The 23,955-nt window shown below is 38.9% G+C and overlaps 2 protein-coding genes and 1 long non-coding RNA gene across 12 annotated transcripts in view; 2 read left to right on the forward strand and 1 right to left on the reverse strand.

Moving 5' to 3' along the window:
- LOC111343164 (uncharacterized) overlaps positions 1-8,279 on the reverse strand; it is a 119,860-nt gene extending 111,581 nt beyond the window's left edge. For 4 of the 8 annotated variants that reach the window (XM_088754371.1, XM_088754372.1, XM_088754370.1 and 1 more), the window contains exons 1-6: positions 8,127-8,269; positions 3,692-3,886; positions 3,093-3,368; positions 817-1,092; positions 299-487; positions 51-224 (exon numbers count right to left, since the gene is read on the reverse strand). In XM_088754371.1, coding sequence (XP_088610497.1) covers positions 51-224; positions 299-487; positions 817-1,092; positions 3,093-3,368; positions 3,692-3,886; positions 8,127-8,262 — 1,246 coding nt within the window. In that variant the 5' untranslated portion in view covers positions 8,263-8,269. Of the gene's footprint in view, positions 1-50; positions 225-298; positions 488-816; positions 1,093-3,092; positions 3,369-3,691; positions 3,887-8,126 lie in introns of all 8 variants that reach the window. The other 4 variants (XR_015999018.1, XM_088754373.1, XM_088754368.1 and 1 more) reach the window with 4 other exon arrangements.
- Positions 8,280-10,545: 2,266 nt separating this feature from the next.
- On the forward strand, positions 10,546-17,424 carry LOC148736121 (uncharacterized). 2 transcript variants are annotated; one of them, XR_015999323.1, is made up of 3 exons: positions 10,546-10,691; positions 11,941-12,579; positions 16,343-17,424. It is a non-coding gene; the product is annotated as an uncharacterized LOC148736121 (long non-coding RNA). The 2 variants fall into 2 exon arrangements; XR_015999324.1 differs by lacking the exon at positions 16,343-17,424 and adding an exon at positions 15,345-15,753.
- A 328-nt stretch (positions 17,425-17,752) lies between these two features.
- Positions 17,753-23,955, forward strand: part of LOC111343161 (uncharacterized) — a 28,907-nt gene continuing 22,704 nt past the window's right edge. For both annotated transcript variants that reach the window (XM_022950313.2, XM_022950314.2), the window contains exons 1-3: positions 17,753-17,885; positions 22,205-22,408; positions 22,723-22,822. In XM_022950313.2, the coding sequence (XP_022806048.2) occupies positions 17,810-17,885; positions 22,205-22,408; positions 22,723-22,822 (380 nt within the window). In that variant the 5' untranslated portion in view covers positions 17,753-17,809. The remainder of the gene's footprint in view (positions 17,886-22,204; positions 22,409-22,722; positions 22,823-23,955) is intronic.

Consider the following 23,955-nt stretch of genomic DNA (forward strand, 5'->3'; position numbering starts at 1 on the left):
CGAAACGTGCCGATTATGGTGCCAAGAGTTTAAGTGATAAACGTTTGTACCTGGAAAAACGGGTTTGACGCACTCTTTTTTGCAGCGTCCTTGGCAGCACGTTGTCGAGCAGCACCTTGTTCCCGGAGGACAGTCTTTGATTATAGAACACTCGTCATTTCCACATAGGTATTGTGCTACGGACCGTGTCCGGGGTGCGGGGCAAATTCTGTTGTCTGGTACTTCTGCAAAAAATAAATTGAATTAATCAAATTACGTTTCACCTAAAACCTATTTTAAGCGAAGAGCTGAAACCTACCTTTCCTCTTGCACATAGCTTCGCATGTTTCCTTGTTGAGAAAGTTGTTTGAATTTCCTTCGCATCCGGAGTATATGAATGGAAGACATTCTTTCACTTCACTGTTAAAATTCCACCGAATTATCAATCTTGAACAATTTCCAACAGCGGGAGGCTCGTCACAAAACTCAACTTCTGCTGGAATAGCTGCTGTAAAGAGAATGAAAAGCTGTCCTTACACAGACAATAGATCTACAGACAAAAATCACAATTTATTGACAGACATACTCAGCGGATGACAAGGGGGCCCTACTGCGCCCCTCCCTCCCACACCCCCCCAACACACACACACCCACACCTCCCGCCGGGTATAAATTGGTACCGGCATACTTTTAGGAAAATCTGAAGATACGTTCGGGTTATCGGCGGTGGTAAATGTCTTCTACTGGGGGGCACACTCAGATAGATCAATGATAGAGCCAGAGAGGAAGAAAAACAAGAAAGAAACAGCTGGAGAAGCTATGTTTTACTTTACTTACGTTCGATTGTAACATTTACAAGCGCCCTGACAACCTGGTTTCCATCTGGTCCACCTGTTGCCTCGCAAGTGTAAACGCCACCATCCCCTTTAAGTACGTTTCTGAACGACAAAATGTTTCCAAAAGGGCGCATTCTCAATGGTAGCGGTCCGCGGTTTGGAAGCAGCCACGTGTAGGAGATGACAGTTCCTTCGATTTGACATGTTAGATTGCCACGTTCCCCCTCAGTCAATTCTTGATAAGCTTCATGCGTCGAACTGACCTTCAAAGGTGGTTCTGGAGATGCACACATATTTTGAATTACTTACCATTACACCTTTCACGTGTTCGTTTCGAGAAAATACGCAATCATTTGCGATGAAAGGCGAACGATTGCATGAAAATACAGTCATTAGAGACAAAATACCATCACTTGCACGTAAATCAGATTTATTAACGATTTTTTCATTTTAATCAGCATTCAATAACAATTTCGGGCATTCTTATGCGTCATTCGTCTAGCAAAAGAGAAAAATATACTTTCATTTGCGTCAACATTCAAGTCATTTACACTATTTTGAAAGTCAATAGAGACAATACCTAAAAAATTTAGGGCAGAAACCATTCATTTACATTTTTATCACAATGTTTTCACTTCAATGGCATTACTGGACAGCGTTAGTATGACTAAGACAATCTTTTATGCGCTTGTACAAACACTCGAGCGTTTTTATTTTCAATATTCAAACATCGAGTTTCAATTGAAAAATACCTATTTCCAAAATTCTTTTCGGAATTTCCGATTATCCTTCAATAGTTTCTCTGTTCAAACATTTTTTGTGGATAGGTCTGCTTAAAGTGGTACCATCCCACTCTTTTAGCCGCGGTTACAGTGTCAATGTTTCTGTGCAGAGCTTCAAGTAGTTGTTGTGTTCAAAACTCCCCCAGTGGGATTTCCTCTATTCTCATCCTCTATTCTCATCTGTTATCCACGCGTCTTTAAATCTCCAAACGCGAGATGTCAGCCTTAATCGCCTTTTCAGACAGCTTATTGTCTGCTCCACGATGTTTAGAAAAGGACTGTATGGAGGAAGCATTTAAGCGATGAGTTTGGGACGGGAATGACCGGGTTCCGGTGGGCCGGTGCTCCGTTACACGCAAAAATCACCTCCTTGTCAGGATCTAGATTTGTCCTCGCCTGTGCCAGGAAGCTATCGAAACGCGCAGCATTCATTGCGCCAACAGCTGCTAAGGAAAATACATGTCCACTGATAGGCGAAATTGCCAAGGTCACGGTCAAGCTTCGTCCTCGCTGGCCGCACACTTGACAGTACGCCCGATGTCCCTACCACGCTTTACCTTGGCTTCTGGCCGTCCAGATGTTGTAGCCGCATTCTTCGACAAACACACAGTGGCTCACTACGGCATGGTTCATAAACCAAGTGGCGTAATCCACGCGCTTGTTCAGCACATTCAGGGAAAATCGGTGTTCAATTGAAAATCGCTATTTGCATATTGAATATAAAGAACACTGAATTGTTTTTTAAAAGTGCATTAATAATTGTCTAATTCATACTGATGCCGTCCAGTAATGCTATTGAAGTCCAAACAGTGTAATAAAAATATTAATGAATGGTTTATGCACTCTATTGTTTGTGTATAGTCTCTATTGACTTTCAAGATGATGTAAACGGCTTGAGTGTTAGCAGATATGAAATAGTCGTTATTGAATCTGATTTAAGCGTAAATGATAGTTTTTTGTCTATAATGAATATATTTTCACGCAATCGTTCTCCTTTTAACGCAAATGAATGCGTATCTTCTCATAATTAACAGCAAAGGTGTATTTGTTATTCAGTAAGAACTCTCGCATTTCTTTACCATAAATTTCAATCCGCTTCACCTACCACACGATGTTCTGATGAAAAATGCAAGGCCGAACGACGTGCGACGTGTCGAACGACGATTGATCTCTTTTTTGATTAGTTCATCATTAATATGCTTTCAAAATAGTCTAATTGTTTAAAATGTAAATTACAATCATACATGTACCTTTCTTCTGTCATATAAGACCTCTTTCGTAGATAAGTATTATCCACTATATTATGAAAAAAAATGGTTCATTCTTTTTGCTATGCGCATATCGAGATATGGATGCATTTTGGAGGTTTGAAGAGCCCTCGAAAGCTTGAGTTGCTCGCGGCCTTGCCTCCAGCATTTTTTGCACTACTCTCATGGCATCCATGTATACCGGAATCCATATATCGATATCTGCACGCATGAATTGTTCAATCTACCTGTTGGAGATTGTGTAATGGGCGGAGTGGTGGTTGTTGGTTCGCCCGTAGGTTCGAAACCACATCGATGTAGGTGCTTCATCTTCAGTGTGGTGTCTCCGATAATACACGCGGTTCTCAACAATTCACAAAGATTTTTGTAAGAGATGCCATCAGTTCCACAAACACGTGGAACTAGACGATTTCCTATGCAGCGCGGAGGACATAAGCATCTGGAACTAGAACCATCCCTCAAGCAAATTTCACCATGGCCACATGTTTTTGCTGCACAAGGATCTGGAGACAAAACAAGTTTTCATTAAGTTCACCTTTTCCTAAATTCCCTTGTTCCTCAAGAAATATTCAAGTGGTGCATGCTCTTATATATAACTTGGTGCTCTTATGATCCAAAGAAATAAATTTGCTTGTCGCACAAAGTATATTGGCTGTTAGCATACTGCGACTTCGTTTAATAGGATATCAAATACAAGAAATTCACCATTAGTGAGCTTTAGTTATCCATTAGTGATTAGAGCCCCTTTCGAAAGGTTTTTTCACCGAGTCAAACCTATCCGAGAGTAAAACTTCTTTTTAGCAACAGCTTGATTTGCTTTCCTTACCATTTTCCGAATCTACTTCCGAACAGTAAGCTGTCCCACACGAATGGTAGCAACAGATGCCTTTTCCGGAGCAGTCCGTGTCTGAGGAACAGGGGACGCCTCCTTTCAACGGACACGGAAGGTTTTCCCAAAACTTGCACGTGCCAGACCGTTTAAGGCTATCCAATCTGTTGTTAGGTGGTTCATAAAAGAGACCTAATGAGTCAAGGAAATATCAGATCAGCACATAAAAAATTAAGAGGTGCGCAGGTGTGGAAGGCGTACTATGCATGAATCACTGGCAAGAGATAATTATACGGGAACCATGTGATGGAGAAACAATTTTGACAGAATGTGCAAATAGTGCACCCATTTTTGCGGGTGAAATAAACGACGCGATCTAGTCTGATATTTTTGTTTTGTATTTTAAAAAAAACATATTTCACAAATGGTAAACACCACAGCGTACACTATTTGTTTTATGACGTAACATTGATACATTTTAGCAAAAGAGGTCCCTTTTATTTAACACTGAAATCTCACGTGACCAGAAAAACAAGCGCACGGACATTTTCTCTCCAGACCTCCATCGTTTTACCTCTGCATACATTTTACAATGTCTCATTTTGACCGCGAGTTTACTTAAGTCTACCGCCCGAGAAAATAAGATAAAAAATAGATAATCAATCAAACTCTCCATAAAAAAACTCGTTTGGTTTTGATCAAAGATATGTGTATTTACTAGTTCAATAAAACAAACTTGAGGGAATTCAATCTTATCAATCATTCTCATTTTAATCATAACTCTTAGATACTTATCAGAAAATTCTTGGTCTAAAACGCCGAGAACTTTTCTGGCCGTTAATAAAGCTATCAAATATCCACAAAGATCTTCTGAGATGATTGGATATGTGTTACAGTAATAGAAGAGGAGGGGGCAAGGGAGAGGAGGGGAGGGGGCAAGGGAGAGGAGGGGAGGGGGCAGGAGAGAAAAGGGGAGGGGGCAAGGGAGAGGAGGGGAGGGAAGATGGTCGACGGGAAAAACGAAAAATGGTAATTCATTTTATACATACATTTGGCTGACAATTGATTCAGCGTTGCCTGGCAATATTTCGATGCAAAAGAATAACATTGATTTTTCATGAAAAAATTGTGAGGCATAAAACTCGCTGACATAGCTTTAGCGCGTCATAAATCGTATTTTCAGAGGACTTCAATATAATTCATGGCCACTTTATATCCTCTCAGCAGTTTTTGGCCCCTTCTCAAAATTCCACGTGAAATACGCATTTCATCATAAAAATCTATAAGGTCGATTTACTGTGAGGTTGTAAACCTCGAAAACAAGAAGAACAAGTTTGGAAGCATTTTCGCCTCTGATCGTAACTTGTTTCTTGCGTATAAAGCGTTTATCGAAGATTTCAGCGGCCACGACATGTCGTACGATATTCAAATTTATGAAAACAAGGCGAAATTTTAATCACAGTGGCTGTACGTCTGTCGAATAGATAAGTGATGCAGTATGAGTTCACGTAAAAATCGTAGTCATAGGTTAGTTTAAGGCCCTGTGGCAAGTGGCACGATATTAAAAAAAAAAAAAAAACACATGGATAACAGCTGTATGAATTCTCTCTATATTTTGAATGATATCTTACTGCGAATCTCATTGAATTGCTATTTCTTTAATTAGCAGGGCAGGCCACAAGGTGCAATGAACCATAGGTACAATTCCGAGTACAATGGGTCCAATTTTGTGTTCATAGAAGAGCCTGCGAATGTTATCGCAATGGGCAGCAGTATTTATATTAGAACCTAGATAACGACTTTTTAAAAGGGTGCACACGAGGAAACTTCAATCCCGAGTAGGAAATGATGCGGGAAATCTCCTGGCAGAACCGGTTATTCTGTGTAATCGGAGAACACCAATTTTTACTCTATTTATATTTTTTCAATTTTCGTAAAAAATTAATTTAAAGCGAACGCCAACAGATCAAGCACTGCTCATACTCTCTGTGCAAATAGAACTCGGATGAGTGATTTACTCAAGCTCTCCATACATCGTGTCTTTGTCAACTAAACGCGCGAAAAGCAGGCAAAATCTTCGCTCGAAAAAGCATAAGAAAATCAGAAAGTGGATTCCAGCTTCACTTGTAGGATAGATATTTTCATTAATAACAAACTCATGTAATGCACATCAAGGTATTTTCATAATGACGATGAGAGCAATGTTTGATCTATATTCAAGGGGGGGAGGGGTGCTTAGTTCCACTGTTGGAATGGAAAAAAATTTTTTTTTCCTTAGGGCGTTCGTATTGGACATTGAACTAGCTTTGTGCAGGGAAGAAATTGATTGACAAAGAAATGTTACAGACAGCCAGATCCCCTTGGTTGGTCGATCGCGTCACAATCTAACTTCTCAAACATTTTTTGTGTCGACAAAAAGGGACTTGAACGACACCCGTCTCACGAGTTCAAGTAAAAACACTCATCGAGAGAAATGATAGTTACTGTACTATGCTCATGTATCATTTGAATGTAACATCCTGGCAGAAAAAAATTGGCTCCCCCTCGAGAAGTTGTTAACACAAATTTTACAGTGCCATGTTTTCAATATCAAATCGCCAAAAAACGAAAAAAAAAAAAAAAAAAAAGAAAAAAACACTTAAGTAAAGACAAGCATCCCTTGATGTGCGTTGACGTGTCAGGAAACTCATGTGGAGAGCTTATCACTGTGTGCCAGATTTTTAAGTTAAGATTGTTTTATAGGCAGAATCTAGATGTCGAGTGAAGATCAGAGAAAACCAATAGTACTGAAAAAAATTCTAAGCTTGGAACCTTCGTTTCGGTTGTCCTGACTTTGTTCGAAGCAAAATTTTTACCGTGACTATATATGGGCGAACTTTATATTTGAATGCGGTCTTGATTCATCATGCTTGTAATATTTGTGTGAACGAAAGCTCCTTTTAACTGCCGTGTCATACGCCACACACATCTGTATCGCTGAAATCGGCACGCGATCGAGGAAAAATGATAGTTATCTTAGGGACTGCTCTCAAGATAATTTCCACACCCAAAGAAGGCCAGAAGAACAATTAAACCTATTTCGCGTCTTCTCCTTTCTATTCATTCTTTTAAGTTTTATCTCCCACGGGAACTAAACAAATTAAAATAAGAATTTAAAGAAAGGGTATATGCCAAAAGGTGTAAATCCTATCCGGCAGGTTTTTTTCTCCTTTGAAATGCGCTGATGTGAAAGCACAGAACGTAACTGTTTCCCTTGTTCATTTTCGCTGACATTATTTACTACACAGAAGGATAAATATCTATCACTTTTCATCTCTACATCGGTGGATGATTGTTCAGTATGAACAAAATTTGATGATTGTACACTGACAGTTAAAGAAACAACCTAAGTTTGATTGAACTGAACAGCGAAGTTCAAGAGCCGGAAATATCCAGATTTTTTTCTGTTCGAATCCAGAGTGCTTCTATGAAAATAATTTGAAAATTCCAAGTTTTGATAGTTATCTATTCTTTTATGCTCATGTGTCTCAATAATTATTGGTCGCATTGCAAATTTTTCTCTTGTCAAAAAAAGAAGAACTGATGGCTACAAAATTAAGAACAGACGATTACTGCGGTTGACCCTAACAGCTATACTTTTAATATCAATTTAAGGCATGGTTCTACGTGGAGATTTCCAAAGTATGTCACGCAAATATGTAAAAACAAAGAGGAGACTCAAAACAGTTTTGTGAGTGTTGACTGACAATTGAAATTCATAGAGATAAACATTTATTTTCAAAAGGTGAATATTTTTACCAATCGTCTTTTACCGCAAATTATACTTCTGGTTTCCTACCGTAATCCCTCGGACAGAAAGCGCGTGGTCCACTTAATGTAATATGGTGTCTTTGACTCAGCATTTTACTCGAAACATGTACTGATGGGGACGCTTCAGCATAAATCCAGAGAAGGACTTTTGGGCTTAAAACATTTTCAGAATGTGTCACGCAGTTGTAACGAGCGAGTCAATTGACAGAAAATTTGTTGAGTGGTGACTGACAATTCTAATCCCCAGTCGGTGCAATAAATGGAAAGAAGCAGAACAAGGCCTTCCAAAGAACTTTGCTTTCATCTTGATTGAATTCTTATCACACCTAAATCTTTCATAACATTGCTCAGTTTAAAAATATATTGATATCTTGCAAGGATGTCATGTAAGCCTACATGGTTCGACACTGTATCTTTCAAATCCCATCTCCGAACCTAATGGGGAAAAACAACTAGAGGAGAATAAAGTGGGTACTTTTTGATAAAATATTTACCGCTAGACGTTCGTTTAGAAGCAAATGAGCAAGCATGCGAACATCTTCCCTCAGGAAACAGAAAGGCGTGCATCCTACTAGCTTTCGCCAGACTATATCTTTAATATAGTTAAATTCCATCAACGTACCTGAAGTCGCGCGAATTAACGTGTAACAGCACACCAGAATCGCTACCGAAGCCCTCATTTCAAAGCCATGGAAAGCCAAGTGTGATACTTTTGGGCGTACAGAGGTCGACTCCAAAATGCACCCCGAAACAAACATGAAACGATTTTATTGAAAGGTGTTACTGCACAAGATCACATTTCAATTCAAAGAGGGATTGTGTCTCATACCATGGGAGGGCGTCTGATGACATTTGTCACAATCTTATCAGCAATAATATCACTCGCGGAGACGCTCCTGCGCACGTACGGCGACGGTAAAATTTAAATGAATCCCTACGAGTTTCGTGAGGCAGCAGTCACGAGCTATTGGCAGACATTTAGACAAAGAAATGTTGGAGTAAATTTGGTGTCAACCAAGATTAATACTCCATGAGGTTTTGCCGCCTGCTGGGGCTTTGGTCCCAAATTACCTATCACCTCCCCCGCAATCACAAGTTCTAAAGATTCGACATTTACTCTTTGGCGAGACTTAACCAGTAAGAACTATTTAAAAACATTGATTCTGGTACCGTGTGAAAAAGTAATGAAATCATTATCATTATCGATCCTTACCCAGTGGGAAGTGTCGTTATTTAAGCAGGGGTCCGCCCTTAATCATCACGGTGGTGCAAGATAGCGCACCGTGAGTCGGGTTTGTAACTGGAAAATACCCCACAATTGATCAGTTTGCGAACAGCGCCTAGCAAGCGGAAAAAAGTGTAATCATCGTTGAGTTGACCATAAAGGGCTTTAGAAGCATCATACCCCGAATTATTTCCTTACAACAGATTCCTTAATGACTACTTCAAAAAAAAAAGTTGGTACTTTTGATCACATTTTCTCAGGCCTGTCCTTGGGGAGGTAGGAAATAGTGGAAGATGTCAAAGTGACCAACACCTGTCTGCCGCAAGTCAGCATGTTTTCATGGGGTTTCGCAAGGTACAATATTTCACAAACTAGAAATTGCACCACAGCGCTTAGAGCGGTTCGATCGCTTTACAGCTCCACGTGAGAAAACAGATAACCCGACTTTATGTCTCGAGGTTTAAGAGATTATTTATTTTTCTACTAAAGGTTATCGTCTGATTTATGCAATCTGTTTTCAGTTTCCCCAAGAGTGCTACTCCATTTTCCTTGTTAAATGAGTGTGAAACGTAGAAAGGTACCAGAAATAGCAGAAATACGTTTTCAGACAGTTATGTTATAAGTATGGATGTCGTCCTCTTCATTTGTCCAGCTATTTTGCAACGGCAGCAGCTTTACAGCTAGACCTCAGGCGATAACCTCAAGGAATCTTGCAATTCTTTTACCCCTGTCATCACTATAATCCGACCAAATGTTCTCACGTGAAGATCACCCCATACAATGTAAAACCACTGTATTTCTTCCGACGATAAAACGTGGCAATCTGTTGGCTCAACGCGCTTTTCGTTATCGAACACTCCTATCAGCGTCTTAGAAAATCACATCAAAACGGGCACCGTTGTACGGAAATAGATGTGATCTCATACCAAAGGAGAATTGCCCCTTGATCAGCGCTCCTGACACATTGATCGGATAAATGAATTCCTAAAACCGATTTGTAATTAACGGAAAGCAAGGGCTCCATTTTCACTTAAACTCTTGAGATTGTTTGGAGTTTCGATGGTAGGAAGAGCAAAGTGCCAGCTGCAGTTGATTAGAATCGTGCGAAAAAAATTAAATTAGAAACCCTTAAAAGCTCGACTTTAACGATCGACATATTTTCGTATTAAAATGATATCTATATGAATCGAATAAAATCAAAACTTAAAGTTGTTTCGCAATCTTGCTTCTGGAATTTTTTATTTTTTTTAATTTCACATCTCGAGCACTTTGTTTATCGACATTTAATATTGGAATTCTTGCGAAGAACCAGACATGTAAACAAGATATATTTTCATTAACTCGACGAAGAATGGGGCGTGTATCGACTTGCTCTTGATTAGGGTTAAAATTTAAAATCTGTTTCTCGTTAACCTTTCTCTCCTTTCTCTCCCAGGAGAGAGAAACATTTTATATTTCCCGGAATGCAGTTAGAGTTCCAAGAATTACATATCGTTGTCAAACGCATAGTTGTCATTCAGGCACTGTGTGAGATGTTTCCATCTATCTTTGTTTGTACCCTGATCAATGATAATGCGAAGCAGTAACTAAGGCAGTGCGGAAATTGATGAATGCGGACAAGGAAGAAAGCAATATACTAGACCTGATATCGTGAAGAGGGTTTGAGGGAGGGGGATGGAATCAAGGAAGGGGCAGATCCCCTGTTAAAATAACTGTGGTGCCAAGGAAGATTAGAGGACTTTGAAACTTCGAATTACTTTACGTATATTAAAAAGAATAAATAGTAATGCAGTCTTTGGTACTTGAATATAAAAGGCTCAGTAAGGAAGTCACTTCCCTCAGACACATATTACTTCATTCTGAAAAAAGTACACTTTTTGTAGGCTCATGAGCGGAGGAACCCTTGAGAGTAACCCACCTAGTTAGAGGGATAAAGGGATTCTCAAGTACTGTTACCAAAAGGTAAGGAATGGGTCGCTTTTGAGTGAAAAATGTTCTCGTTTGTTTGCTCCAGATGAGAGATTCCCTGCTGCTAAGCGACTCGACTGTTAAGAGAAAAAAGAACAAGGTAAAAACAGAGTGATAAATTGCAGGCAAGGGTTTTCCGTGTAGTCATTTTTTATATAAGTGAGATCGTTTCCATATGTGGATGGGAGTTGTCACTTTGATCTCGAAATCATTCTAAAGGATCTTATCCTTTGCTGCAAACAAAATTCAATCCCTAAATCACCTGTGACGCATGAATAGACCCGGCTGGGAAGCCGTCAAAGATCTTGATGAAAGGGAGCCGACAATCGTCAATCAGGCATAAAAGCAAAACATGAAAATCATCTCATAAGCTGCTTATCAAAGTCAAATGCCAAGAGTTAAGAAGACAAGCGAAATTTTGTAATCAGTAAACTGGAGAGGGGGGTTGGGGAGAGGGGAAGTTGGAAAGTAATAACATCAGTTACAACGGCCTGAAGTGAACCAATAAAAGCAAAAAAAGAAAACTGGACTGTGTTACCTTCAAGATTTAGTGTCATTTTTTTTTTTAAACAGAGCAAGGCGTTGTTTCTTTATTTTGTCATTGCATTACATAGCTTTAATTATAAGCCTGCTAAAATAAGCTATAATATTATGGTTGGAGATCTTAGCAAGCTCTACTGAGCTTTTATAAGAAGACATGGCGCTGCCTTTGAATGACCTAGATATTACGAGGTTTACTCTTACCCTTCTAATAGCATTGAAATAACAATAGATAAAAAAAAAAAACAAACAAAAGAATAGCCTCCTCTAACAAAGGAGATCAGCTAGAGAATCCCGGGTTATTAAAAGGATTGATTAATTCTCATTGAAATAACAATAATAATGATGATAATGATGATGACGGTCATTGTCATAATGATAATTACAGGAGAAAATTATAGACTGATCAAAAAGCTGCAATATCACAACCCTGTAATATTGGCTTAAAAAACTCGGATATCAATTAACTCACAACGTTGCATAGAATTTACGAGTTAGTCGATTACCAAAGGAATCTTAAACAACACAGTCACGTGAGAAGTGTCATCTCTAAACTGTTGGTAACAAGATTTGTCCTATGGGCGCTGTCCTGATAAACACCATCACGCTGAAGAAACTTTATCCAATAGTACTTGTCAATTGTTGTTCAATGAGGCTTTTATCCTTTAAATTATTGAAAGTTTGTTAATTTTTTGTTTATCAGTTGATTGCTTCGTGATCCACCTATAAAGATGCAAACATGAGAAAAACTGTCGAGAGGATAGTAACCAATGCAAGTCAACAGCAAGTTTGTGAACAAAGATCACAGGATCTTCTCCAAGCATCATTCATGATAAAATTCATTCCAGAAATCGGAAAAGGCGTGTTTGATGTTGGCAAATATCAAGTTATGGATACACCCTTATAAATAGCAAATCAATTAATTTCAATTAGCTAATTCCTTCTCATGATCTTTGCACACGTATGCTAATTTACTTAACGCCCACAGCTATCACTAAAAGCAGACAAAGATGAAGAAGTACAAGTAAACAAAACGACGGCGAAGTAGATAGGCCTTCATAAACTATTTTAGTAAACTTCCATAAAGAGGTATTGCAACCGCAATGGTTTCATTTATAAGCTTCAAATGTCATTTGAGAGAACTTGGTCACCTATACGTGACCAGCTGAATAATGGACTCGAATTGGATTAGCTCCCATTCAGAACAGTCAGCAAGTGATGACTATGTCGCCACTGAGGGTGGTGAACTACCGGTGGTTAATGGAAACAAGGGTAAGCTGAGGTGCATTGAAAGATCTCAGTATCCAATTTTTGGTGTGATCTTCTCAGCTTACAAGATTGAGTAAGTTACTTGATCATTCTAACGCTTAACTTGACCTCTTGCCTTTGTGATATTTACTTTAGCTGTTTACAAATGGTTGTTGCTGATATTTTCCACTGGCCATCTGTTCTTTCCTCGCTTCAAACATTGTAGATGATGACTTTTTAATTTGCTCTATAAGTTTTACACGAGCACCTTAGTTATTTTGAAGCGTTTCCAAACAGCCATTTTTTCAATCAATATTTTTTTTTGGCATGTCCTGTCGAGAGTTTTGTGAACGGGACTTCATGAGATATTTTTGAATGAACCTTTGTTTGTAAATTAGATTGAAGAAACTTATGCTTACTTTTCATCCAAAAGGTATCGATTTTGCGAGTAACTTCCTTTAGTTTCGTGACTGAGCCATTTACCTTTGATTCTTTGAAAAAGTCCAAAATGTGACATATGAAAGGACTGTATGCAAAAAGAATGAGGATATTCTCTAAACTAGACGCATATCTGCGTGAACTCGGGCTTTCAATATCGCACATCTGGAGTTATCTTTAGGGGACTGCCATATTGCCATCGTTACTGTCGTCACGCAATTTCATCATTGCCGATCACGAATAAGTCTACCTGTGTTTATTTTTGTCTGCTGGAGTGTAATGAATGTCGTTATGGTACTAGACAACAATCAAAATAATATATTACCATATAGGAGTAAGTTCCTGTAGACGCCAAAGGTTGAAATTCAAGGACTTTTCAACAAAGGCCAAGTTTTAGAAAATTGAAGGACCCCTTTTGGAAAGGTTTGCATAAGCAATTTTAAAATCATTTAATATTATTTCTCAGGTTTTCCATGAAAGTATTGTAAGTTTCAACTTGAAAATTGCTAAAGAAAAAGCATTGCAACAATCAAGCCTTGGTCCTCAAATTTAAGTACTTTCAAGGCCTTGAGTTTTTAATTTTTAAATTGAAGCATCTTCAAGGACTTTCAAGGCTTTTAAAAACCCTGAGTAGGTAATGTACTTGTCTTTAACTGCAAGGAGAAGGGAATTTTTTATCTATTATTGGTACCAAGTCAAAGTTTGTTGCCAAATGTTCACCCAAGGAGAGTTGTCAGAAATCAGTAGATTGAGGCAATATTACTGTTCAATAGTTCGTATTGTTTTTAGTAGAAAAACCTCAGAATATTTAATACTGCTGATGGCCACAACAAGAGAAGCAGTACTATTTACAGTTTTAGTATGTTCAATTAAAGGCATTCGACTTTCATTACATACCAAGAGGGAATACACATATTTTGACCTTTTTTGTGGGTTTCAAAATAAATGTCATACAAAAATCTGAAAACCACATAAAAAACCCTGTGCATTCAACTATTATTTCTTACAAGATTTTTGAGAATTGATTTGCTGTCAACTGAATCAGACACTATTCCTTCACTGTAATCACTTTTAATATCTAAACTTGCTTCAGTTCCACAAACATCAGTTTTTGGCAAATCATCTGACAGTAAATACTTGTTCAAAGATGAATTTCCATAATCTTTTGCCATACTGTATAACATTAGATCTGTTATAATAACAATTTATTTTTAGACGGAGAGGGCCTTTCAACCCTACTGTGGCTGCCAGCTTATATGTTTGGTTCCCTGGGTAAAAATAGCATGCAATTGCTTGTGCAGGCCATGTTAAAAACTCATGTACATGTGCGTCGTTTTAAAGGTAGAATTTTAGCTCCAACTAAACTAAACCAGCTACTATATACATAGCAATCCGTCGTATGTTTGTCATTTTCTTTTTATTCTCTCACGGGAGAACATAAATTCTATGCAGTTTAGTTCATATTTGCACTAGCGACAAAACTTTGTAAACAAATTTTCTGTCATCACCAACACTTTACATTTTGGCCGAAGATTACAAATTTTCAGACGCACCGCCGACAAAATTTGTCCCGGGTAAAACCTTGGCAAAATCGACTAAATAAACAAAACCGTGATAAACTTGTCTATCATTTGTTGTAGACACCACCACCAGTGTTGAAGTTGTTGTTGTTGTTGTTGTTGAAGTCTTTAATAAACCATAAGATAAAAGATACATATCCTATGTTACAAAAACGAAAAACAATGTAATGAAAAATTACAATAATATACTATGGCCAAAATTAAATTATGTAATTATAATGGGTTGTGTTAAAAAAATTAGTCTATTTACAAACGTAGTCATGAATCGTTCTCTGTTTTTCTTTGGGCGGAGGCAAACCTTGCGACGTAAATTTATTTTGCTGGGGTTAAGGCTTCGACAGAATTTCATTTAACGGATGATGGCTTAGGGCCCTGGCTCCACTAAATAATTTCTTATCCTGCATATTCATGATATCCTTGACACTCAATGGAACTGAAATATAACACCACTTGTGACATCTGTCTAAAAAGATCGGGTTCATACGCACCATACACTGAAAGGCATAAGTTAAATTAGGTAATACAATTGTCTTAAAAAAGGAGATCTATTTCATTCCGGTCATATTGTTCCTTTCTCAAAGTTCTTAATATATGGAGGCACTTGTTAGCCTTAACTAGTTTGACCTTAACATGAGAACTAAACTTACAATCCCTCTGAAGTGTGACTCCGAGTAAGCACAATTCATTATATGTTATGGAATGCTGGAGTGTGGAATACCAGTGTGGTAACTGAACCGACTTTAGTTTACCAAAAGATTGCAGTAATTGCCTTTCGTTGCGAAATTCGCGGATTTTACAAATTCAAAAAACTTAAAGATGAAACTGGGGTTTGAATCTATAGGCAAATTATAGCGGCCAGTGTTATGGGCAGGTCAGGCGCCGGATGCAGTCGGGGCAAGATACAACGGTGGAGTGATTTTCCAGTCACTCGTTAATCAGTTCAACAATGAAGCAGTAAATGTGGCACAAGATCCAGCACTGCCAACTCAAAGGAATGGGAAAGGAAAAGCTACATTGCAACAGAGGAGACGATTTGTCACGACAGACTGATTTGTTCTTTGATTTTGTCAAGACAATTCTAGTTTTGTCTGCTAGTGCGGACAGGCTCTTACTGAGCAATGCTATTATGATATCAGTATCAGTGTAATATACATCATCACAGTTTTCACGAAATGAAATGTTTTGTTATGTTACATAACTTAATGATTTATTTTCGGTTGCTTATGCAACAAGATCGAGGTTTAGTTCAACGTTTCAACGTCTTCCTTCTTTTTAAGCGACGAGTATATTTTCGGCTACCTTCGAATTTTGTGATTTTTATTGTTTAGTGAACTCTCCAACGGACTACGCCATCCCACTTAGTCCAATGCATTCTGTAGACGAGTGTCAGGGGGAAAATTATGTGTTTTAGTTTTGGACAAATTTTCAGTATTTTACGGCCGCGAAGTTCAAATTTATTTTACCGATTTCGACCTAGTTTCTCTGTCCTATTCGTTCTTTTACTCGACCAGTTGAGCTGTAAGGGATGATGAACGAGTTTTTCTATTCAAATTGTTGCTACCATTGTAAACATAGCCTGTGAAGCAAGCCCTGGGGGAAAGGAGGGGGATTGGGGGTAGCAATCTGCGGAGGGGAAATGGAGGGCTTGCCACAGACCCCCACTAACTAACGAAACGCCCCCTATTTTTATATTCATATCGTCTTGCATATGTCAATCAGCGCACAAGATATATAAACCTCTATCCATACCTTCTTGAACCAGTTTTCTAAGCTGCGACTCTTTTGTTCGGGATATGTGAAACTTGAAAAAAAATCTTATCATTTTTTCATTTCGTTTAGCCTTTATTAGGTTAGTGGAGAATGAAAGTGGCAGATTCGGTCTGAGTAGCAGCTTCGGTAAAGCTTGCTGTAGCTGTGCTATGAAAGAATTTCTTACCACTGGATTTCACAATGTTGCCGATAGAGTTGCGAGGTTAAGTCAGGAGAAGGATATTAACACTGAGGCAGATAGTGTATGCTTCCTATGAAGTGGGAGTGGGAAAGGAAGGCATTAATATTGCAAAACTCTGTTTTCAAAATGCCCTTCACAATGTCTAAATTGACTTGGTGCAGTTATGAGGATGTGTTATTTCAAGCACACGAGGGTGTTATGCGCAAAATGTTCGAGAGTAACAGAAAAGAAGCAAGAGGGATTACTCTTGAGGAAGGTGGAGTGGAAAATTCTGACACTGCTTTGGGTGGAGAAATACCAGTTAGTTTTGATGGAACTTGGTCTAGGCTAATCTTGGAATCAGCTTAGAGGGCACAACATATGAGACTAGAGCCGTTAATGTTTAGCTTCCAGGAGTGAAAAAATGACTCAAAATAGTTCATCTTCAGCCAATGGTGTGGAATTTTTCCGTATTACATCATTACAGACATATCCACCGAATTACGGTGATTTATGGCGATCACAAAACCGCGTCAAGGGCGAGTTGCTTTTACAAAAGAATGGATATGCTTTAACCCCACTTAACTGGGCCACTCCTTCAACCGCAACAACCTCTCCCTCCCGCTCCATATCCATACCTTCCAAAAGTGTAAGCGGATCCTTTCACTCATTTGCAAGATCTTATCACTGATCTTATCACTCATCACATCGTTGTCCAGAATACTTTCACGGAATGAAGATGGTGTACGTTGCCGGGCTAAATGACAGTGAGTGCAAGCGATTTTTGTTTAAGAATGGAGTTTAGGCGATCCTGTAGATGTCCTCCCCTCCCCACCCCCTGACTTACCACATAATTAAAAAAGGGAGGGCTTGGCCTGGGAAGAAGTATTTTGAAGAGAAAAATCAAAGCTCTGTTAAGAAAAATAGTGATTTTCGACCCTGGATAATGACACTTTCAAACGAATTATTGTTATAAACCTGAAAAAATGCTGGCGGCTGCTTTTCGGGTTTTAATAAAATAATGCAATTCGAGATAATCTTCTCTAATTGCTCCTCCCTGCCCCACCCTGGCCATCCTTGGATGGGTGCTGTGTTCCTCCACAGTTTAGCATATTATGGTCTTATCAGTCAATAATAAGACCTGTTTATGATTTCAATTGCCTGAGGAATTTCCTTTTACACATTCAGCGAGAGGCACTGATCGAAAATCTACACCTTCACTCGGCTCGATCTTAGTGGATTTCCCCTATAGAGTGATTGCCGTGACAGGTTTGAGTAACGCTAGTACGGCCGGATACGAAAACGAAACTTAATATCTTGTGGTCGACATTCTACAGAGTATTCACACACTCTTAATGGCATTCAAGTGAACAATTATGGTGTGCGAAATCTTTGTTGTTAAAAGTATCCTTCTCTTCTTTTTACTGGCGAGCATTCATGATCAATCGGCTGGTAAGTAAAATAAATGTGCTTTAAGAGGATAAGCGAAGGTTCAGGGCCTTTTCACATGGATAGGCGAGAAACAGTTTGTTGTGCGCGAATTTAGCCACAAACAATGATGGTCATATTTATGATTTGAAAGGTAATGACAAGCGTAAAATTGTGGAAAGGCCCAGATAAACGAGAAATGAAAATATGCCCAGAGACGATGAAAAAGACCGCAATCAGTTAGGAGAATGAGGCACCTATTACTATGTTTATATTGGCTGTTCGGCAGATTGTGGCCTAGACTCGAAATCTAATCGTCTTTGGCTTACTGCTGTTTCACCAATTGAGATAAATACTTCGACTCTTGTGAAAGATGAAACATTAATCCTACCTTAAGTTGCTCACAGTCAACCTAAGAGAATGTTTACATTGCATGCTGGTCCCATGCCGCGTTATAAAATTCATTCGCAAATCGATATTTACTCGCCCAGATACTGGTTTCCTATCAATAATATCTCTTATGCAATTACTATACTTTCATACTTAAAACTCAGTTGTACATTTGCAAATTTATTTCTGACAGATACATATGTTGATGTAGCTTCTGTTATTTGGTCCTTGAATTTAAGTTCAAAACCAGCCTTTTCTTCAATGGGAACTATGAAAAAAGACTTGTAGCAATGGATCGATTGTGTAGTGAACCCTCGACAAGAACGGAACTATTTTTCACAGGATCCTGTAAGCTTTCCTCAATCGTTCTTGGTGATAAAAGGTCCTGTCCCTTCATTAAATTAACGGGAAAAATTACAAGATCAAGAATTCGATCTTTAATTGACCACCAACGCTTACCAAGGAAAGGGAGTAATCCTTACACAAGTCTGAAGAAACCTTACATATAAATGTTTCTTTACGGTGCGTCAGTTTTACAGTCACAAGTAAAGTGCTTTTTGGTTACGATGAATATATGAAGTTCATATATTCAAACAAAGTGCTTTTTGTTTGTGCTTACGATGTTTGGTAAAGCCCAGGGGCGGATCCAGGATTTCAAAAGGGGGGGTGGATGGCAGACAAATTTCGCAATAATGAGCCAATCAGAATCTTACTTCGCCTCACTAGGCGTTGTCAAATGGCTTCCTTGCAAACCTTAGCGCGAAAAGTGGCGGCAGACGACGAAACGTGGCGTAACAACAACCAGACATGAGCGAGAGCTAATTTTTCTTTCTTTCTTTATTTTCTATTTCAAATAAAGTGACATTTCGAATTTTTTTTTACTGAAAAATGGGGGGGTGGATATCCACCCTATCCACCCCCCCTGTATCCGCCCCTGAAGCCCCCATCACTAAAGGGGGTAAGTTTCTAAAGAAGCTATGGTGCTGCGTCGTTGGGGGTAACAAGGTAATTTGGTAATATCAACTAAGCTGAAATTGTAAATTGGCCACCGTAAAGAGTTAAAAAGCTGACGTTTAGAGCGTTAGCCCTTAGTCAGAGCGTATAGAGACTCTCCATTTGCTCTGACGAAAGGCTAACGCTCGAAACGTCAGCTTTTTAACTCTTTACGGTGGCCAATTTACAATTTCTATTCATCACTGTTCAGTATCTTCGAGGTTGCATTTCTGTGTTAGAGTTATGGTCAAACTCACAGAGAACCATTGTTTATATATATTTGGTTTAAAATTGTTTTGAATGATCTTAATGTTTTCAGCCAACCGGACCTTGATAATGTATGCATCAAACCACAAACTAATGTGCAAAACAAATGCACCATCAAGCTAAGTCAGGGAACTCAGTTTCCATGTCCTCTTCTACCTGTGGTAACTTCCATTTGATGATGACCTTGTAAATTAATTCTGAGTTCTAACTCTATCACATAGATAGGGAATTGCAAATGCTCTTCCCGCCGGTATGGATCTCTATCACTATATTTATTAATCATACTGAATTATGCGTTTGATTTGCAAAATATTGCTCCACGAGAAGAAGGACATGATCTCTTTTTGTTACTCTTAGAGAATAGGAGGGGTAGCGGAGGGGATGTAGTGATTTTCATGATGAAATCTAAAGAGTTATCTCTTAACCCTAATTACTTGAGCTGGCAGAGTATTGTTTACGCTAAGAGTTATATAAACGTGACCTTGGCGTAGATTCGGGCCATGATTTGTCTCTTGTTTTTGTAAATCTGCCAAACGTAGCTATGTTTATGTCGCTCTAATTTGGAATCCATGTAGGATGTTTTATTAGCATTTTCATTCGTCGATATCGATAACATTTTGTGGAATGTCAATCCTTTTCATACTAAATTTCTCCGACGACAGCTGATGAGTTCTGTCTAGTGAGGTAGTCTCACCTAAGTGAACTTTACTTTAGCATGGTTCTACCATACGACCATCTGTTTGAACGTTTCTCATTTCCTACTCGCTGCTGTTTTATGTAAAACCAGGATAATTCCATTTTGGTTACGGATCTTTCGTGATAAAACTGAAAATTTCATTTGTCAAGACATCAGCGTTAACGAAGAGTATATTTCCTTTTTAATTTTTTTTGGTTTTCTTGGCGCCTGTGGATTTTTTCCGTGCTTATTCTATGGGTTCCGAAGACCGCTGTGTGTGGATTTTGGAATGTGAAAATGATGGGTGTTGAAATCTTGAGTCGCGAAATTTGATGATTTCGCATTTTTCATCGAACCCTTCGGCTTCATTCTGTCGAAAAGGTCAAAGGAGTGACAGTTCTGTTGTTTTTATCAGTCGAAAAAAATCGTAAGACTTTTGAGAGATACGTTTCATAAATTCTTATCATACAACAACACATCTAGCACTTGTTACAAAATGACGTTTCTTCGTTAATGTTATCGCAGCTCGATTATTTAGATCGTGATGGTTTTCCAATGGTTCCAAGCTTTTCTGTGTCACAGAAAGATAAGAGAACATAACCTAAAATCATAAGAATTCTCAAAAATAGGCTTTTGTCTAGAAAATCGATAATCCTTGATATAAATGTTTTTACATGGGTATTTAAACAAAGTAAACAAAGGTAAGATAATTTTTGCCTTAAAATACAATTAGGTTGACGAGTGGGTTTTCGTAATCAAGCGAAAACATCACGACATTGTTCCTGTTTGATACAAAGAAACATATTCACTTGGGTTAGAACTGATAATGTTCAGTGTTTTATTCTTGAAATTAAATTTTGCCCCTATCACCAATCCCGCCCCATGACAGTTGAACGCTAGTTCCGCCCAAAAATTTGTAGCAAAAGGGGAAAGGGAGCCATGCGCAGGAAAGGAGGACCTGGAGAATAGAAGAGGTTCAGAGGACACTTCTACTGTAATTCCATTCATATCCATACAGGAAGAAACTCAATTTTTTTTTTCCTGAAACAGCACGAAGGTACAATTAGGTTGATGCGTGGGTTTTCATATCCCAGCGAACACATCATGGGACGCCAAACAAATTAAGAAACAGCTTCAAATGAATGAAGGGGGTAGTTTCTAAAGAAACTGTGGTGCTGCGTTGGTGGGGGTAACAAGGTAATTTGGTATTATCAACTAAGTTGAAATTGTAAATTGGCCACCGTAAAGAGTTAAAAAGCTAACGTTTCGAGCGTTAGCCCTTCGTCAGGACGAAAGGCTAACGCTCGAAACGTCAGCTCTTTAACTCTTTACGGTGTCCAATGTACAAATTCAACTTAGTTGATATTACCAAATTACTAAGAAACAGCTTCGCTTAGCTTAGAACTGACAATGTCGTGAACGGCCAGTGTTTAATTTTCAACTGTGTCTGATTCCTTTAAATTCAAACTAACCCCTTTTACCAATACCGTTTCATGACAGTTCAACACTGGTGTCACGTGAGGTTAGGAAGAGCTGGGGAATAGACAGAGTTTAGATGGTACTTTGTCATTCTATTCCTTCCCATACCGTTAGAAGTTCAAAATTTCCATTTTTGAAACGACTAAAAATGAAATATCAAATGAAAAATTGTGAAATATGTCGATGAAAAAATGTGTGGCTAGTATGACGCAGCGTTTCGTCTCGTCAGATACATTTCGTAAATTTCAAGCGCACTCGTCGACCATCACGCTCAAAGCCCCGTCCATGATGTCAAGATGTTAGCAGTCTGGCCTTCTATCACATAAAGATTCCCAATTGCTCGTTCAAGAGTTACAGTAAAGTGAAAGACTCAAAATGAAGGACTGAATTAAAAAAAAAATTATGCTTAGTTTGGTGTAATAGATGAAGGGAATTTCCTGAGTCATTCTTAGAGTAAAGACATTGCAGTTTGTGCTACTGTGACCAACGAAATAAAGACTGACGAGGTTTCTTTAATCGGTTTTTTACTTCACTTTAGGTAAAAGAGAGAAGACCGCTCACCGGCTCAGGAGGCAGATCATAAAGGAAGGCCGATGTCCATTATGGAGCACCATCAGGAACTGTTCGTCTCTTGAGCAATGCAATTGGGATGAGGACTGTTCTGGTAGTCAGAAGTGCTGTAAGAGCACCTGTGAAACACGCTCCTGTCGTCAGCCTATACTGCCTATTGGACCTGGTGAAGGTAACTGAGTATTCACTTTCAAATGGTTAGAAATGTTTTCCATTCTTGCCATTCCTACCATTCCTCCTCCCCTCATTGTCTAAATATGTTCCGCCTCAGAGCTACCTTGTGATAAGGCTGTACCCCTTCTCAGCCATGCATCTATTTCATCATCTTGCGGTAACTTGTCCATGGGAAACTTGGCTTGAAGAGTTAAAGAGAGCTGGCAGAGGACAGCCTTATACAGTGTTTAATTAGCTGAATTTGTCACAATCTTTTCAGTTCTAAAATGGTGTAATTTTTTATTAATGTGAATATTTTTTTGTCTGTTGTAGATGCCTGTCCAAAAGACGAATCAACTATCGCATCAAATAAAGAAAATTCTGACTGTAGACTGACAAGAACAAGATTCTGTTTTAAAAGCAATTGCAAAAGGTAATAGTTGACAAAGGTAATTTTAAAACTGCTACGCCTTTAATACTTTACATCACTTTAGCACAGTCGTTTTAAGAGGCGGATAGCAACCAGAAGTTAAGAACCCTTTTCACATACGCTTTCCACAGTTCTTTCGTCCGCACCCTTTAGACTGAAATGCTAAATCGCTTGAAATTGATTAATGGCAAAGAGCATTAGTTGCAGACCACTTCCAGTCACCTTCACCTTTCTCAAAACCGTCTTCGCTCACGTCCCTAAAATTTTGATGAAAGATGGCCATTACTAAAACGTGACCTAGCTCTCTTTCAAAATTAACTTTAAGGGGTGCACCATAAACTAAACATTTGACTGAATGGTTAGCATGTGATCTGCTACCTCGCATCCTTAGTTGCTCCAATGTCAATCTAATTTGGACAGATTCCGGAAATTTGCTTAGTGTGGTTCCTGTACTTTCACTCAAAGTAACCCTAGCCTTCGAATCGTGTTTATCTCAAGTGTTCTATCCTTTCAACTCATACTTCTCCTTTATTATATGTAGGTATGTATTTACGAATATTTATACAGGGTAGCCCAGTTTAGCAAATTGCTAGTTTTAATGGGGCCCTGTGAAACAATGACACCCCACCCCAGGGGAGGACATCCATCACACAGTAATCTCGTGTTTGGGAAATTAACGTCTCCTACCCCTAACCCTGCAGGAGACGGGGCCTATGGTTTATTCGTCCTTATCCGAGAAGATTAGAATATCTACCCATTTCTTGATATTATAGAAAGGTAGCAAATTCTCCTCAGTTATTTTAAGACCATAATTACTGGTCCGGCCGGGGCTCGAACCCTCGACCTCCCGCACAACATAATCCGGCGTTCTAACCAATTGGGCTAACCGGGGGTCGGTTATACCCTCTCTCTTCAGCTGGAAAAAAAATTCAGGAATGTGAACATGCGAGGACTAAGCCACGCGCATCGTCGAATGACCCTCTTCTCTCGGTATGTCGTACGTGAAGGCACGTCGAAAGTAAGCGGGAGCTACAGTGCATTAAGAGCCAATTTGACCCTGCCTTACTTCGCGACTCGCCATGCCTCTAAAATGAAGGAGTAGTATTAATCGTCAAAAATCGTCGTGTCAATGAAAC

The sequence above is a fragment of the Stylophora pistillata genome, chromosome 3 (assembly GCF_964205215.1).
Source record: "Stylophora pistillata chromosome 3, jaStyPist1.2, whole genome shotgun sequence".
Lineage (NCBI taxonomy): Eukaryota > Metazoa > Cnidaria > Anthozoa > Scleractinia > Pocilloporidae > Stylophora > Stylophora pistillata.